General features: G+C 33.5%; 1 protein-coding gene across 3 annotated transcripts in view; it reads right to left on the reverse strand.

The window, feature by feature from the left end:
- The window catches only part of CACNA2D1 (calcium voltage-gated channel auxiliary subunit alpha2delta 1), a 587,574-nt gene that overhangs the window by 15,889 nt on the left and 552,915 nt on the right, over nucleotides 1-18,770 (reverse strand). For all 3 annotated transcript variants that reach the window (XM_057730987.1, XM_057730986.1, XM_057730985.1), the window contains 14 exons: nucleotides 17,461-17,558; nucleotides 14,465-14,552; nucleotides 13,312-13,374; nucleotides 12,530-12,633; nucleotides 11,483-11,569; nucleotides 9,847-9,914; nucleotides 9,420-9,458; nucleotides 7,871-7,942; nucleotides 6,840-6,992; nucleotides 6,701-6,753; nucleotides 4,984-5,039; nucleotides 4,478-4,607; nucleotides 2,342-2,451; nucleotides 1,134-1,216 (listed from right to left, as the gene is read on the reverse strand). In XM_057730987.1, coding sequence (XP_057586970.1) covers nucleotides 1,134-1,216; nucleotides 2,342-2,451; nucleotides 4,478-4,607; nucleotides 4,984-5,039; nucleotides 6,701-6,753; nucleotides 6,840-6,992; nucleotides 7,871-7,942; nucleotides 9,420-9,458; nucleotides 9,847-9,914; nucleotides 11,483-11,569; nucleotides 12,530-12,633; nucleotides 13,312-13,374; nucleotides 14,465-14,552; nucleotides 17,461-17,558 — 1,204 coding nt within the window. The remainder of the gene's footprint in view (nucleotides 1-1,133; nucleotides 1,217-2,341; nucleotides 2,452-4,477; nucleotides 4,608-4,983; nucleotides 5,040-6,700; nucleotides 6,754-6,839; nucleotides 6,993-7,870; nucleotides 7,943-9,419; nucleotides 9,459-9,846; nucleotides 9,915-11,482; nucleotides 11,570-12,529; nucleotides 12,634-13,311; nucleotides 13,375-14,464; nucleotides 14,553-17,460; nucleotides 17,559-18,770) is intronic.

Consider the following 18,770-nt stretch of genomic DNA (forward strand, 5'->3'; position numbering starts at 1 on the left):
CAGAGATAACTGGGATTTATTGGCTAAAACATTTTGCTTTTACCGCCTTATTCCCCATCACTGATTTTATTTCTTCTTTGCTCCACTTTTAATTTATATTATCTACTTGCATATGATGCATCTATGGAAATGCCTCATTCTTTTTTGGAACAAATGTGGATATGTGTCTTTGAGTAAATAAGTACATACTAGGTAAATCTGTTCTAAATACATAACCTCTAGAAATGCACATTAATCAATAAATGATCTAACGTGTTTTTAGACTAAGCAGTTCCTAAGATGATGATGTTTTATGTTTGCAAGCCACTTCATGCTAAGAGACATGAAGGATTGGAGAAGTGAAAAACAAACATTATTTGTAAAATTTTAGTTTTTATAAGTGGCAAGAAATTTTTATATGGGCTTTATGTTTGAGAATAAAGCTTCCTAAAAATTAAAATGATTTGGAAAGCATAAAGCTGCTTGTATACATTGTAAGCCCGAATAGCGTTTATGAGAGGAAGACAGCTAACCTACAGGAAAAGTAGTAGTCATCTTAAGTAACATACATAAAATATGCTTTGTAAAACTTTATCAACTTAACCCTGTGTTATTGACCTGGCCTCGTTTCAAACAATTTAAAAAGTAATACAATTACGAGAAATAATACAAACCTAATAGGTGACAGAATTAGAAACCATATAAAAAAAAAGAATTATCAAATATGGGGATAATAGCCACTTAACAGGCTTTTAAATACACTGACCGAAGACTAAACACAAACTAATATATCTTCAAGATTGGAACATAAATGAAGGAGGGAAACATATACCATTAGTTACATTTACTGTCAGTTACTATTTACTAGAAAGTCTATAAAATCATCAGATTTGTGATCTTGGATTATTAGGAAGTTGACTGGCATTGTGTTTGAAAGTACAATGTCTGTGGGAAGGGCAGATAGAAGAAGCAACTGTTAAGCTTATGCTAACCATGAAAAATACTGAAACAAAAAATCTCTGTCATGTTAATGAGAAACACTGTGCTTAAGACACTATGTTGGAGTTAAAATTGCAGTTTGTCTCCTCAAATTCTTGTGGACAATGAGCACTGAGTTACAACCTGTAATACAGTAAATGTTTCGTCTTACTTACCAAGGCATTGTTATCAAAGCAGACGTCAGGCCCTTTCCGGTATCTGGGTTGCTTCACCATATCGCAAGGATCTGGACCGTCAGCTAAAGAAACTTGTTAAGGAATAGGAAGTTACTTTTTTTTTTTTTCACACAATTACAAAAATACAATGCAATATATTTATTTCTCAAAGCAAGCAAGAGAAACCTATGTCATTATTCTGGTCCCACACAACTGGTTCAAGTGCTACAGGATTTAAGGAACGAAACTGCCACAAATTTTCTCTGGTCAGTGTAGGGGCTGTGTGAAGAGATCAACTCTTTATTTATTACTGTACATAACATGGTCGCTGGCAAAGAGGAAGTCCTCAGTAAATATTTGTAGAATGTAAGTGGGTGAAATGTGCAAATGACGCAGCGTATAAGTCAGGGTTATACACGTAAGACCATAAGGGGGGACGACCGTGGTGCCTCCTATTTAGCAAGAGAGAAACAGAAACTATTGATAATTCCTGGTAATAAACGTCAGTTCCAAACATAGGTGAGGATTGGTTTTTTCTCCCCCAAACAGCAAAAACTAGAGGCAGTGTACTGAACTTCTGCCTGCGATGCTTCGAGAGTCATTGCACCGTCATTTAGCATATTTACTACCAGAAGTCGTTTTAGTGTTATTGCCATCGCAGCTGTAGCATATGACAGGGTTTACCTTCTTTTTTTTTTAAGGCTGACTAATATTCCATTATAGATATGGACCACATTTGACTCCACTTTTGATGACTGTCTGTTGACAGCTTTCAAGCCACAACACTCCCTTTTCCCTTCTGTCACACATCTGGGCAAGCTGACAGGGAAGACTGAGTCTGGGCCAACAAGCCCCCGGCAGCACTGGCAAAATCCCAGCACCCTCCCCAACCACCACAAAACCTTGAGCCAGGTACCCCTCCCCGCCCTCTCTAGCCATTTTCAGAGCTGCTTGGGAACCTGCACGGCTCTCGCCACAAAGACTCACTGTGCGAGGAAGAAGCCTGTCACGTTCTCTCGGGCATGTGTGGTATCATCATCTTGACATCCAAATGAAATTTTGCATGAAGGGTCTGGGCTGCCTCTGTGAGGTGACCTCAGCACCCTGTGGTATTTTTCTCTTTTTGGGTACGAACAATGTGACAAGGTTAAAAATGCACAGCTTTAAGATGGCTTTCCACTCCAAACCTCTCCAATGTCAAAGGATACAAGTCTGTTCTGCTTGTATGAGCAATCGCGTGTCACAGGGACAAGTCCCTTTGCTCTCAACCATTATGAATATTAAGTTGGTGTTCATAAGTTTTTCTACATGGAAGATTCTGGAAAATAATATTTTTAAAAATCAGAGAAAATATCATTTGAGATAAGAATAAAGAGATTTCAAAGATTTTTACATATTAAAAGAAAATAGGACCTTTTGAAACAAAGCATCACCTACACAGTAAAATTGAATGAGAATATTTTTAGAAAGACAGACTACCTTGTTTAACATGGACATATTATCTCTCAAATGAATACTAAAAAATTCCAACAAGAGATGTTTCTTAAGTGATAGTTCTCAATGCAAAATAAGCACCATTTAGTTGCTGAAACTCATAAGCAATGTTTTATTTTACATGTTTAAGGAATTGTGATATTTATCACTGAAAATGTACCAAAATTGCCTTATTTCACAGTGAAGGAAACTAGGAGCACAAAAATGGCTCAGCATTTGCCCAAGCGCATGGCAGAGTGCAGTCTAGATCAGTGCTGTTCAACAAACTTTCTGTGAAGCTCTACATGTCTTCTGCTTTAACCAACATGGTAAACAATTACCACATGAGGCTATTGAGCAACTGAAATGGTGACTAGTGTGACTGAGACACAAAACTGTAATATTAATTAACTGCAACTGATGATTGAAATTGCCACCTGTGGCTGGTCATTACTGAACTGGGACAACACAGGTACAGACAGAATCAAGGGCTTTGAATTCCATGCAGTGTTTTTTCTACAGCTTAAGCTGCTTCTACCTTCCACAATAAAAATGTAGATCTGTCATTAAAGAGTAATTTACTTTTCAAAGAAGTGGGGTTGTTGTTTCCTTTTTTTTTTTTAACCTACTGACACTGGGACACAAGCATAAAGGAAATCAAAAGTAAGCGTGATTTAACTTAATATCTTATATTGATCTTTACAGTTTAACTTAGTCATTTTTTAAGTACACGTTGCTGTTACTGGACATCAATGAATGAAACACCAAAGACTCTAAACTCTTCCTGATGTACCCATTAAACATGCCACAGTTCTGTTTCCTGAAGGTGACATCCTGATATGCTAATCTCCAAACAAGCTGGTCTGCTTTTTTTTGAGTACAAGCCTGACTCCGCCCCTCTCCTCTCCATATGCTCTACCTCCTCCTAGGATATGCAGGTTTAATAAAGTAAGTCATAAAATCATACTAACCATGTCTGTTAAAAATTCATGCTAGTTTCAGTTAACCCCTTCCTGAAAACTTTTTTTTTAACTGTTATAAACTTCTTTTCCGGATCCCCTAGCAACTAACCATTCCAGCCCTGTCACCTGCTCAGATTACCTCACCTCCTCATATTTCCCCTTCTCTCTGTTAGCATTTCTTCTAGAATAAGCTGTCCTCAGTTACTGAAAACAGTGTCCCAACTCAGTGTGCCTTTCTTCTCCGTTCTCAGGGATCCTGTGACAAAGATTATCCCTTTCCTCTCAAAACTTCAACAATCTCCACCTCGCCTTTCTCGCTCTCCCTCGCTCTCTCATTACAACAAAATTAAATTCTACATCTCTTCCAAAATCTTTTCAAGATGTTTTATGGACAGTGATGACTAACACTGACCTTGACTTTAAGAAATGATACGTTCTCCTAGTTCTTTCAGTTTCAAATCAAAGACACATTCAATTCTAAATTTAAGTGAAGACTACAGGTAAAACAACTTCCTACTCAAGAATATTTTTGTTAACCTGTTTAGTAAATATAATTCTCATTTTATCATAAATAATATAATTGCTGAAACTCTCTCTACATTAGAAACATTTTAATAAGGATTCTTTTTGACAAAATATAATACAATCAAATTCCTCTATGTTCTGCCTACAAGTGGGTATAATTTTCTTCATCGTGTAATTATTATAGTTGAAGGGATTACGACTTATCGAAGTTAGAATGAATTTTATAATCCTTCAGGGAAACTGAAGATCCCTGATATTGACAACTTAAAGCGGCTACTCATCTCTCTCACAAAGGCCAGTCTCCATCATCTTCTGTAATGATTATAAAGTGAACACAATTTATTCGTCAAACAGGACGAGTCCAGAAAGGAAGAACCAGATTACCTGGAACAGTTTCCACAGTCTAACACGCCGCTGAATGATTTACTGTCGTTATCGAAGAAATACTGGGTTTGCTCAGTGATGCAACTCTGCTTTGACAGAGAGGCCGTGAGGTCGTCATCCTCCATCTCAACTGCGGGGAAAACAAAGACCATCACCAGGAGAGGACACTTCAGTTGGTCTTTCTCCCAGACAGAGCAAAACAAAGGTATAAGGGCAGGCACCTCAACTGGCTTGTTTACTCCATGTGGTACAGTGGCAGCCCCTAAAGGTTCCCAACAGCTATCAACAGAATAAATAAATTTGAATACACTTGAATTTGAATATAGCTGCAAAACAGAAGCCAATGTGACCTAGAAACATTTCTAAGGCACTAGGAAAGATGTGACAAAAGTGGACGATCAAATGGACAACCTCTCTCTCTCTTACCCACACACACTTCGGAGTTTTGAACTCAGCGCACCCAAAAAGATGTTAATTGTTATGACAGCATCTGAGCATTTACATACCTGCCTCAAGAAGTCGTGGAAAGCTCAAACTCAAGAGAAACTGCTGTAGGATAGACCTGAATTTTAAATATGAAAAATTATTGATAAAAATCTAGATATCTTCCTTCATAAATTATATAATAAAAACCAGAGGATTTTTGCATGTATACAGAAACACGTTTCTTTTTCATCTTTTTGGAAAAAACTGAGAATTTGCTAATAGAAAGTTTAGGAGCATTTTTATATAAGTATTTCTTAATACTTATACTTTATATTTCTTTCCATAAAATAATGAAGTCAGATGTGTTCAGGACCGAGTGAGGGACACACATATATGAAGACGCCTAATATAAAATCAGAGCAAGGAGAAGTGATTAACTCTAAGAGGGAGAATGTCATCATTTTGGTGCATAGTTTTCACACTCAAGATTTTCTCCTTCTTTTAGTTATTAAAGCTCTGCAGTAGGAAAAAAAATCCAAAAAACAAAAATGACTTTGTACTGTGGGTTTACGAAGCATTTACTTGACAACAGAGAATGTATTTGTTGAATGTGGCATTCATGAAATATACATATTTTATACAGGGCATAGTTTTACAACAAATGACACAATGTGGCATTCATGAAATATACATATTTTATACAGGGCATAGTTTTACAACAAATGACAATTGAGCCAAATATTAGTAAAAACTCATCTGGAACTGAGTTTATTTAAAACAAAAGGTGGGGGGAGGTTGAGGAGGGAGGAGGTTCTGGCCAGAAGATAGTAGTAAGACAATCAAGTATTTCAGGTTGATCATGAGCTTTAAATTAAAAAAACCTATGTAAATTCATATGTAAATATGTCAGAACAGAAAGCACCCTTCTTCACAATTTTTTTAAGAAAAAATTGGATTTTTAATCTAATATCTTTGGTATTTTAATAAAATGGCGTACTCATTTAATTTTAGCTGGGAAAGCATCAGCATCAAGTGAATGTTATAGATTAATCTACATGGAATAAAACTTAGACAACACAGTAGGGTAGTGATACGAGAGAGAGAGAAAGGGAAGGAGGGAGGGAGGGAGAGAATGGACCCAGACACAACAGGAGGATTAGTTACTTGACTGAGCAGACCCAAACAATGACAAATTTGATCTTCCAGACTTTTCACAGTGCCTCAATAAGCAGTTTAAATGTCTCCTTTTCATAAGTGGCAGGATATAGGTAAGAGGGGAAGGAGGGAGGAAAGGTAGAAGCAGTGAAAAGAAAGAATTAGATCCATTTCAGGAACACGATGCTTCTAAAATGATGCTGACCTTTGTAAGAAAAGTGAAGAGGTAGAAAGATAAGTCATCATGTCATGAATTTGATGGATGAAGACATTTAACTTGGATATTGAAGGCAATAAACTAACTTTTTATAGGTCAATATGCCTAAAATTTAAGAATTGAGTATAATATAAACAAAAAATACAAACGAAAAGAGTTTTAACAGATCCACAAATAAAAGAAGTCCCTGCAAAGGCTGAAGTTTTACATGAGCGTAACAGTTTCATTTAAAAATCTGAATAACTGTAACGATTGTACAGTGACCATTAAGAAAAAATACTTATGAATATTACTACTATGTGCTCTAGGAAATGAAAAAACTAGTTCCCATAATAATTATCTACACGCCCATAGTTTCATCAAATCCTTTACTATTTGCACAACACTTTTCTCTCATTGCCAATAAAACTACAATTTTGACTTACCATGCAGCAGCAGTGGCCCACCAGCCAATGTGTAATATGTCTGCTACTGATGGCTGTAAAATAGAATAAAAAAGTATTACATTAATCTGCACTGAGCGTCCCTCTGAGAGAACAGGAGGGGGAGTTGGATATTACTGACCACGTATGCTGAGCGATGCCCTGCTCCTTGTTTTGGTGCAGCTCCGGGCTCACACACTGACTGATAATCATAAGATTTGTTATAAGCATAAACCGAGATATTAACCAGGTGTCTCATCAAACTTGGATCAATCTCTCCAAAAAATCTTCCAATCTGGTGCAGGAAAAAATAATAAAATACTGTTTCAAACGTAAGCCAAATATTAACACTTGAACCAGCAGAAAGAAAAGAAATGATACAAAGGAACAGAACTAAAACTCTTGAGGAACTTAAAAACAAAAGCAAGTAATAAGCCAGTATAAGACACACTGAAAGAACTCCAGTGAGACTAGGTGTAACTCCAGTGACACTAGGTGTTCTCATTACTGAATGGCTTCCTGTGTGATCTGCAGAAGGAACGGGCAGTTTACTAACCATTAAGTCACAATCAAGCGAGAGAAACAGTGAAACTAGAAAAAGAAACTTGAAGGGACTGTGCTGAACTCGAGTGAGTTCCATCTATAGGGACAACCTCGAGCTCATCAATTCCAACCCATAAATATTGTCATTTAGGAAAAGAGTCCAGTGTTGAGAGAACTTTTAATTTTTATTCTTTAAAGAGAAGCCAGATATACAGATTCAGAAATGGAATTAGTTGGCAATTAATTCTACTTTGCTTAAAATCCTGTGTGAACCAAAGAGCCTAACTGCTGCCAATTTGCAAATTTGGGGTTAGAATCTTCATCTGTTTCAAACCAGCTATGTATTAGGACTGACAATATCAACTGATTAATATGTAAAACTTTTCCAAATTTCTGAGAGATCAAAAATAAAAAGTTCATATCACATTAAAATCCTCAGGTCTGTATTACTCGAGAAAGTAAACTCGACCAACAAATATAAGGAAAACTAGTTTTAGGATGCACTTCTTAATGGCTTATATTAAGCATGTCAATTATCAATCTTTATAGCGGTGTGAAGGAGTTCTGTAATGTTGATCAGGGAAACACACTTTGCAAACCCCACTCCTTCTTGCCACTTTAGGTACATACCTGGTTAGTGTAATCATCGTGATTAGCCATCAAAAGAAACCCGCCATCATCTAGAATCACACAATCCATTACCTATCAAAACAGAAAGAACAGTTAATACATTTTTTAGGAATATTAGGGTGCATTATCATTACTCCATTATATGTGGATGATTATAACAATAAAAATAGGAGAAAAACTTAAATAACTGTATCTTCTCTTGAACATATATGCTTAGGAGATGCTGATGAAATAAATCAAGGGCATGCATAGGTTGCTATCAAACTGTCCGGGCTTGAAATTCTACCACCATCCATCCAGTTAAAATTGTCAACTCAGTCTGAACAAAACATAAGAACAAAGCAGAAATAATATTTTTGCCACTCCACGGTCATCTAAATGTACCAGGAAATTGGATAAACCAAAATATTTAACAACGTCTAATTATTTTATTTTAAACATACTTAAGATCTTGACAAAAAAATATTTAAAAAATCCATTTTTGGCACTATCCATCACAGACTTAAAAAAAAAAGCTGCAGCATAGTTATTTATAACTATTTTATATTTTATATTAAAATATTTGATTGGATAACTGAGATGTAATAGCAGGAAGCAAAACAAAAAAAATCCCTCTGACTGAGGAAAAATAATCATATATCCTAAAATATTCACATCCAATTTAAATTATGCTTAAATGTGTGAATCAACTTAATAATTTTTTTATCGTATAAAATCAATTAAAAACATTGCTTTTGGAGTTGGGGACGTAACGCATTCTATTTTTCTAATATGGAAAGAGCTTGCTAAAACCTTTGCTCTAAAAACAGCTAATAGTCTATGTAAAATGGATGTTACAAAAATCATTAAAATTACTGGCTTATGATTTCACAAAACTAAGAGTGATAAAATAATATGAAACTCCTGCTTCCTTTGGAAATATACAGACATACAGAGGAGGACTGAAAAGATAGGGGGATTCATCATTCTTATTCATTATAGGAATCATTTAGTATCATTCTTACAGCATCTTCAACTTGGAACAAAGAAAGTTCACATTTGCTTTTTCAGTTTCTCAAACAGATATAGAAGTAACAGAAGACAATGTAAAATCCAATCCAAGCAAGTGAAACTTTATGTAATTCCAAGGTTTACTTTAAAAAACTTTCTCACCACAACAAATACAGTGTGAACAAATTCAGATAAAGTGCAAAAGATGAGGAACGATTGCATTGCTAATCAATACGTATGCTTCAGTTAGAAACTCTGGTCAGAAACAAAGCTAAAGATAAATATGTACAAAAGAATCTAACACGATTAAGACTGAAGCGTATATAGTCTATATTGATATGGTTTTTTACAAATATTTTTAAATGCTTCCAATGTTTACGGTTAGGAATTAAGAGATATAATTCAAATTCTTATCTCTGAATTAGTTCACAATTCCATACAATATTTTTTTTATTAGCATTTGACTAAAACTTCCTGCATCTTTTTTTATCATTAGAGTCTTAGAAAGAATAACACAAACAAGTATAGTTAAAAATTCCATTTTAAAGAGTTTTCTTACATCACTGTTTCTTTTACAGTCACAAACGGGACCAGCACACTGAAAGACAGAAATACAATTATCACCTCATGTCATCTTTATAATTGGATTTTAATTATATCATTTTAATAATTACCATATTGTAATTAGACATTTAATAATAATTTAGTTAGTATAAAAGATTATATGATAGTTTAGTCAATAGCTTTATCTTTAAAAATTAGAAAATATCAGCCAATAAATATTTATACTAGCATTTTAAATTACAATATTGAAATTTTTTTTATTATTTATTAGTTGACTAAACAAAAAAATCTTTGAAAAACAGGAATTCATAATTCTGCTTAATGTAGTAGCATTGAACATTTATTTTGCCACTGTATAAGACTTTACTTCCTTTCTATGATCAGTAAATGTAGCATAAGAATTTTTTGAAAAGTTATCTTACCGGATCCCTGATTGATGTTTTGGTGAAATTCTCTATCCAGGAATTTACATCAATTTTAATTCCAACAACTGAAATAATCATGTAAAGAAAAACTGACACATACGTTTTTAAAATGTAGCTATAATTCTCATTTATCTTTCCTCTCACATTTGAAAATTCCTCAGCAGGCAAATGTAAGTATTTCAAGATAAGAAAAAATAAAATCTGTTTAATTGCAGATATACATTGAAAAGCTGACTCAAATTCATTTAAAAGGTTCCAAATTTAATTACCTACAATATAATTTATGTTATATGATAATTTAAGTAATTTATAAAATAGCATTAAGCTGAACATACTGCTTATTATACAGATATATTTCTTGGGGTTTTCATTAAGAAGTAATGCCGATAGCTCTTCAATTGTTACATAAATTTCATTTCTATTCACATTTATTTACTATAACCTGGCCAATTAACTAAGAAAGGAAGCTTAAAAAATGATAGTGTCAGGAAAAGATTTATAAATATAAGGTCATTCAAACGGTGGATTTTAGGAGGCTTCCCTAACCAGACCAGTGCATGCAGTAGGTGCTTAAGAAATGCTTTCTGAAGTGTGGATAAATGAGCAGATGAGTAGGTAGGTGAGTGAGTAGGTGGTACATGAATGAGTGATTGAGAGAATAAGGTTGAGTAAATGCACAATTAAGAAAACGGAGGGAGGAACAAATGAGTTACTGAGGGCGTGATGAAGGGAATCTACGTAGTTGAATTGCTGGGGGATAAACTGCCCTCAAAAGCAGAAAGGAATTTATCTACCTTCTCAATTCTGGCCTATTTTTTCAAAAAATTCACACAATACTGAATTATACTTTTTTTTTTTTTAACTTTTACTGTATCTATTCACTCCAGTCCACTTCTAATTCCCATTGATGCTCAGTTGTTTTTTTTTTTTTTTCCAGATCTTTATTGGAATATAATTGCTTTGCACTGTTGTGTCAGTTTCCACTGTACAACAAAGTGAATCAGCTGTACTTATATATATATCCCCACATCCCCTTCTTCTTGAGCCTCCCTTCCCACCCTCGTGAACTTTTGCATTTGCTTGATTTCTTTTACCAAAAAACTCATTATTCTATATATTTTATCGTAAGGTTTTTTTTTAATAGATCCCTACCGAATTCTTTTTAACAGATACATAGTATAGATATGCCATAATTTATCTTTTCCCCCAATGATGGAAATTTAACTTTGCATGTTTAAATTATTACAAATATTCATATCCTTGCCCGTATCTACTTTTGTATATTTGAAATGCTCTATAGGATAGACTTCTAGAGTGGAACTGCTGGATCAGTCCAGCACTTAGAATTCTGATATACAACACAAAATTGATTCCATAAATTTATGTCAACAGTGTATAAATATATACACTTACTTGAAAATTCTTCAACTCTGTATAGTATCAACTTTATTTTATCCCCAATCTCATAGGTAACTAATTGTGTTTCATCTTATTTTTCAAATTTGCATGCCTTTGACTTTATTTTGGTTGAAGCTTTCTGATAGCCTTCCTGATAAGCACGTCCAGTTGATAATATAAACAGTACGCCACATTTAATTTTGGTTGTGTGAATGTGTACAATATATGTGCTTACCTGCAGGTTTAAGAAGTTTTCCTTGAATGTATATTTCTACAGCTTTGCTTACCATAATGCCCGATTCATAAGCACCAGGTCCGCTTTCTAAAAAACAAAAATGGAATACAGACCTATCTAGAGAAATCAAATAATATTAAATTTCTTTTAATAAGTACATGTGCAAAGTGTTTTACTTAAATACTCTAACAGAAATATGTTATCAAGAAGTGGGTGGTCTCCTCTTCCCTTTTCTTCCTCTTTATAACAGGCTACCTGGAGTGTCCAGGAATTGGTTTGCATTAATTGACTTTGGAATGAGGATTATTCTTGTTGGCTGCATCACCCACAATATAAAGGAGGCACACCAACTCTCTGCTTTATGACACGTACTAAAATATTGGGGAGGCTGCTGAAGTAAAACGGAAAGATTGATCTTAGATTCATAAAACTGCTGTAACACTGTAAAAGATACACATCCCTGGAGAAAACTGAAATTCTCTGAACTTCAGTTTGCCCCACTTGTGAAAATGGTGATCATTAAGACCAACCCCCAGAAAGGCTGAAGGATTAAATTAGAAAGTTTTAGGGAAAGAACCCCATAAAATAGTCTAAAATAATAGGCTATTTTTTTTTTTTATAAATAGTATGTAACTAATACTGATAAAGGAGAGTATACTGATTAACTACATTTTTAAAATTCATTAAACATTCTTCAGTATATTTGCAGTTTGTGAAATCAGGGATTATCTACATGTGTTTTAATGTATTATGCCTGCCTGTAGATATGCTGTCTTTACATTACTGGGTGGCTGATTTCCTCTAGATGCCTTTTACCTGCCTGTAGATATGCTGTCTTTACATTACTGGGTGGCTGATTTCCTCTGGATGCCTTTTACCTCCTCAAGTAAATGGATACTTCTGTCTTTCCAAAGTCATGCATATGGTATATGACCAATAAGGACTATTCTGAGCAAATAACATATATTGTTGGGGGGAAACAGGTAGTACCAACAATTTATTTTAAAAAAGGGAATTGAGATGGCTGAATTCTAAAGCAATACTTACTGTTAAAGTAGGGAGCAGTGAAAACATAGTTAGCGTTATCTAGACTTCTTTTATAGAAGCTGTCCTCATATGTTTCTGGGTTTTCTTGCCAATTTTCTCCAGCCCTAAGGAGGAAATGGCTCATCATTTTTATTCTTTAATCTATGTGATAACTTACTTTTCCCTTTGTGGACATCACGGAACTTTACAGATATGTCTGCATCTCAGGTAAGTCTGAGGAAGTCAGCGGTGATTGATGGTGTAAGTGACATTCGTTACTAAGCAATAGGATCAGCACAGAATGAAGGCGCAGAAAAAGCTGACTCCTAGTTTTACTCTGCCATTTACTAACCAGGTAATTATGGACAAGTCAATTCATAAGTCAACTAATATTAAGAAGCCTACACAGCCCACTTTATGGACTCTTCTGAAGATAAACACAGATAAAATCCGTAGAAGAGTGAAAACAATGAAGAGCTATGCAAATATTGCCAATAGACATATTCGTAATAACCATTATGTTCATTTAACCAGGTTAGCTTATGTCTGCAAAAAGAAAAAATCTCTTAAAACCTCTTATAATTTTATAATATATAAGACGAGCTAAAACATCATTGAAGAGTCATATAATAGCATTTTTTAAAGAAATGGAGTATTTTCATAATTAGGTACTTTAAATAAACTCCAATTTAATCTAGTAGTAATAGTTTCTCTGAAGAATGGCTTCCTTATACAGTAATGTACAAATCCTTGGAATAGTCGTTTGTAATGTAGTAGTTTTTACAGATGTTATTTGAACTTACTCTTTGGGATAAACTCTGGTAATTCCACCATCAGTCACAACAAACCGTGCTTTCACTCCCTTGCTGGAACAGAAGACAGAAGAAGGAATTTTCATTCAACTTATTCTTTGTAAGGTATTAGCTTAGATGTCAATAGTACAAAGAGAAATAAAATGAGCTCCTAAGATAAAGGAAGCCAAAGTAAATATATCAATAGATGTAAACTATGCTTTAACAAAGTGTAGTTTTTAGATATTTCTTAAAACATCTACAAAATAAAGGGAGCATACTTAAGGAAGACAGTTCATAAGAAATAATGATATAGTTGCATTTTGAAGATGGAACAGGAGTTAACAGAGGTCACAGGAAGACATCACATGTAAAGCAAAGAGTACACATAAGGGAAAGCTAGTGACAAGTGGTAGTATTTGGTGTAAAAAACCATAAGGCATGAGGTGAGAAAGAACAGGAAGGAAAGTTCCAAGTATAAACTTCCGAAGAATGGTCAGCACACAAATGACCCTGAAATCCACGCTGGAGAGGTTGCTTCACCGTCATCCTGAAATGAGGACTCCGTTTTAAAAGTGAGACTCTGGCAAGTATGAGTTACATGGAGAACAGACCGGGGGCTGTGGGCAGAGGAATCAGAAGCACTGAAGGCACAAAAATTAGCTGCTGTGGTTTCTTAGAAATGGAAAAAAAATTAGAACCTTGAGTATGAAGAAGAGAGGAAAACATTTTTAGCAAAAAAATATTTACCATTTGGTGATTGGAAATGGGGTAGTGAAGAGACAGGAAATGAGAAGCATCATCAGAGTTCTCAATTTCTTAACTGGATGTAGGGCAGGGCTATTCGAAAGCTAACTGAACATTCACTAGAAGCCCCATTTTACCACAAACACTGAGACACATGCAAGCACACCTATATAGTTTGGTTGTTCACACTGTAGTGCCTACGCGTGTAAAGCTGAGTAATGGCAGATGTTAGTCCTGACACACACCCACAACTGAAAATTCACGTTGTAAACAACTGCAAAATGGTTTTCTTGAGAAATTGTTATTAAAGATAAATAATAAACTTTAAATTTATGAGACCTATTTTCCAAGAACTTCCCAGAGAGAAGCTAAACTGAAATACAAAATATATCTCTTATTAATAAACACAAATACTTACATGTTTTTCTGCTTACTCCAGTAATTTTGGACAAGTTCATTTGTAAAGCCTGCATCCAGCAAGACTCTATTAATCAAGTCCGTGTTGCCTAACACAGAAAAAGGAGAGCCTCAATTACACCCACATAGTTTAATTAGGATAATAAGGAAACAAATGTATTTTCTATTTCCAAAAGCAATTTAGAGTAGATAATACTTCTATGAATTTGAAAATGTATGCTTATTAATTTTCTGCATTTTTTTCAGTTGTTCCTCTTCCTGCCATTTTTCAGCATATGAACAAAATTAGAAGCGGAAAACCCAATTCTAAATGAGGTAAATTATTTTGTAAATGTTATCAAAAAGATAAAGATTCCAAAACATCATAATTTCATAGACAATTTCATATATAAATATAAAAGTGTATAATACATATAGGGTTTTTTTTTGGGGGGGGGGTTGTCAAGGAACAGAATAACTATCATAGACCAGGCCTACTCCAAGACTGGCTTTTGGAATCTACTGGTATTGGTGAAAGAGCAAGGCTTCAGGTTGTCATTTCTGGAGTAAGTGAAGTGCATATTAGCCCAAGTTCAAAGGTAATGGAGGGAAGAGACAATGAGGAATGAGGACCAAGGGTCAATTAATACACTCTCTTAAATAAACAATGTTGCCTTCTTCCCTTTCTCTCTGCTCCTGTGCTCTAAGCCCCTAAAGCTCTGAAATTACTTACAAGTACCCTCTGAAACTTCACATTTATGATAAGATTTCATTTTATTCAGATAAAGAATATACTCTCTTACTTAATATTCTATTACTACAAGAGTTGGGGGTGGGATAGGCTAGAAAACATTTTAGTTCCTTTAATTTCTTTAACTCAGTGTATCTTTCACTTAAAGGTTCAATTTAATTCATATTTTAGACTTCATTTCAATTTATTCTAGGAATTTTCAAAACATTATTTTAGAAACAATCACTATAAAAAACAATCCATTTGGAAAGTGAATGATAGATTTTAATTCTTAAATCCTTTTAATTCCTAAATCCTTTTAAGTAAAACAAAGGGACCATTATTTTAATCTGTAATATAAATCGATGTTGCAAGTAATTGCATAATTTCATTTATATTTTCATTATGCTCCAAGCCTCAAATGGATCTTGAAATCTGTCTCCTGCAGCTGATTATATGCAATAGATCGCTAGGATTAAGCTTTACCATTTTAAACACACACTTTTCATACTTACCTGAATTCAAAAATAAAGAACATGAAGAAGACAACCGCTCTGCAGCGTACACAGGTAGGTTAATAAATTAACTTAAACAATAGGTGAGAACTGTAATTTTACTGATGGATTAAGTACTTTTATAAAGCAAAATTAAACTTGACTGCACCTCTTTAAAATTAAAAAACATTTAGGTCAGTTACATTTTGATCACTGCTATCTACTTTTAGAGTTGGTTTTATAGATTACAATATATAACACTGTCAAAGGAAAATATAAATTATTTCATAGCTATTAGCTTTTTTATAATAAAACATCCAATAAGCTCTGAATTCTTTACAATGTTACATAATCATCTGAAACATTTCCCATAGAGTTATAGGGGAGGCAGAAGAAAAGTTAATTGAAATGAAGGAAGAGACTGAAGAACATCAATAACAGTATGGATATCAGTGCTGTTTTACTAAAAGTATTTTGTTTAAATATTTTTACTTCTCTGGGACAAGAGACATCCAATTAAAGGAATGGTCAAATCTTGTTACTTCATTTCTCTCTTGGCAATAAATAATAACATTGTAAAGGCTCTGCTCAGAGTGAGCTCACACTGTGCAGAAAGTTCTGAGATCACATGTGTTCAGACACGAACAGTGCAGACTTCACCTACTCAAGACAGGTTTCTCGAGTGGCCCTTTAAAGCAACTGGCTAACTCGTGTTAGAGGTGCTCAGTAGTTATTTCTTCTTATGAGATAAATATAAGTTTGAGAGACAGCTTTAAGAAGGGATTTTCATTTTTTATAACTGAGGAAACACTTTATTCAACCCTTCCTGACAGCAGGAGAAACAATTTTTAAGAAGAACAAAAAAGAAAGAGAGGAGGAAACTGGGGGAGAGAGAGGAGAAAGGGCAAGATGGAAGAAAAGGAGAAAGAGAACAAAAAACTCATTTCTGTGTACTTTTGTCTTCAAGTTATATCTAGTAAGGTAATTTTTGCCAGGCAGTTGGTTTTTCTCTCTTATTTCCTATTTATACTGCATTTTCTCCTGATAGTACTTTTTAATAAATAGGGTATTTTTAAGAAGAAAAAAACATTTAAGATTTTTAAATGTTTTAAGAGCCAAAAATCCATAAATCTCTATGAGATTTCATAGTATAAATGATGCAAATTTATCTGAAAGACAAATAACATGGTTAAAAACTACTAAAATTTATCCATTCCAACTTGCTTTCCTTCATAAAATGAGAAATATATTTTTTAAGATTTAAAATATTTAAGATTTAAAAATTTAAGATTTTTAAACATATTTTTTAAGAGTAAAGTTAACTGTGATCAAAATAGAATATCAGGAAGAAAAAAATCCAGTAAATGTTATATCTCTATTTATACTTTGTTTTCATGCTATCCATGTTGAAATTCATTATATAAATTGGAGAATATAAATAACTTGATTAAACTGTGCTGTGTTTTCCTCTACATAGCAAGGACAATGCGATACAAAACCTTTAAAAAATCATTCCAAATTAAATTTCCTAAATTTAAGAGATGCAAAGGTAAGCATATCCTATTTACATCTAACCATTTGCAAGTATTTAATGCCTGGCTTTGAACATCAGATTTTACTTAATAATAGAATGAAAATTTCTTTAATATATAAAAAAATTAAGGGTCAAATTGTTACCATTAAAAATTCAAAAAGTAAATAAACCAGCATACCAACAAACTACACTGAACCAAGATTTGACTACTTTGGATATAACCACAATGAAGCAATTATTGGAAATTAATGCATACTTACATGATGGGTTGTTCGGAGTTTTTCTATCAATAAACTCATTAAAATTTAAAAGAAATTCGGTGTTATTATCTGATATTTTAAGATCATTGCAATAATCTCTGAAAAAAATTTAGAATATTAGGTGTTAAAATGAAAACTTTACAAAAATGTACACAGTAATCAGTGAAAACAATTTTTAAACTTTTTACTAGCTGCATGACTTTGCACACTGTTGAATTCTGGTTATCTCCATTTCCTCATCTCTATAATGGAATAATACTTCCACGGCAAGGGGTAGGGATTATAGACCATATAGTAAGCATCTGAACTCTGGACAGATGGTGCTCAATAAATGTTAGCTTCTGTACTATTGTCATTTTATGTTGCAGGTTAGCAATTCGCATATAGAAATTAAGACTGAGAAATTTAAAAATATCAAATATCTACAATAAACCCATTATGTTAATATTTTTATGACATCTTATATTTCATTTTAAAAAAATCTAGTAAGAAAAAAGTTGCATTGATTTACCTATTTGCGAATTTTCTGTAATTCCTGACTTAGAAGACAAATGTGCCTCTGCATTCAATTGACTGCAAGATTGTGTTGGCACAATGAAAAAAGTACATTCTCATACAGATAGCCAGTTGGAAAAGACAGAATTATTTTAGCAATCTTTCCAGATAATTGTGGCTATTCTTTTTTTTTTAATAACACACTAAAACTTGATTATTTGCAATTTCCTGATTTGTAATTTGTGATATGGAATCTGAAACAATACCAATGAACTTTTTGTACTCTATTATATTAAAATTCAACGCACCATCTTACATTTTGAATGAATCTTTTACCCATCATTATTTTATCACATCATAAATTGGTTATTTGGAAAATATGAATAATGCAGATGTTCCAAATGGTAACATTTTATTATATGATATTGAAAATTCATATTCATTAATAACATCACTAATCTCACCAGATAAGTCTATGACTACTGGGAAGCTGTCATGCTTACAATAATGAATATAACTTTCCTAAAATCCTAATTTTTGTTTGAAAGTTCAGCTTTTGTCATTGGGGACAAATGCTTTCAGTTGTCTTCTTCAAAGTAAAAGGCTCAATTGATTTTTGAGAAAATGTCTGCCAAATACCCAAGTCTGAATAACCATAGTTCATCTGTCATTCATTCTTTCTAGTAAAATGCTATCTTATGGAAAAAAGCACGAAGCTCCTATTTTAGCTCTCAGTTCAAACAGTTTTTGGAGATAGCCAAGTTACTCTGGTATGCAGTAAAACTTCATTATTTTTTTTTACAGAGTAAAAGACA

Source organism: Hippopotamus amphibius, chromosome 4 (genome assembly GCF_030028045.1).
Source record: "Hippopotamus amphibius kiboko isolate mHipAmp2 chromosome 4, mHipAmp2.hap2, whole genome shotgun sequence".
Taxonomy (NCBI): domain Eukaryota; kingdom Metazoa; phylum Chordata; class Mammalia; order Artiodactyla; family Hippopotamidae; genus Hippopotamus; species Hippopotamus amphibius.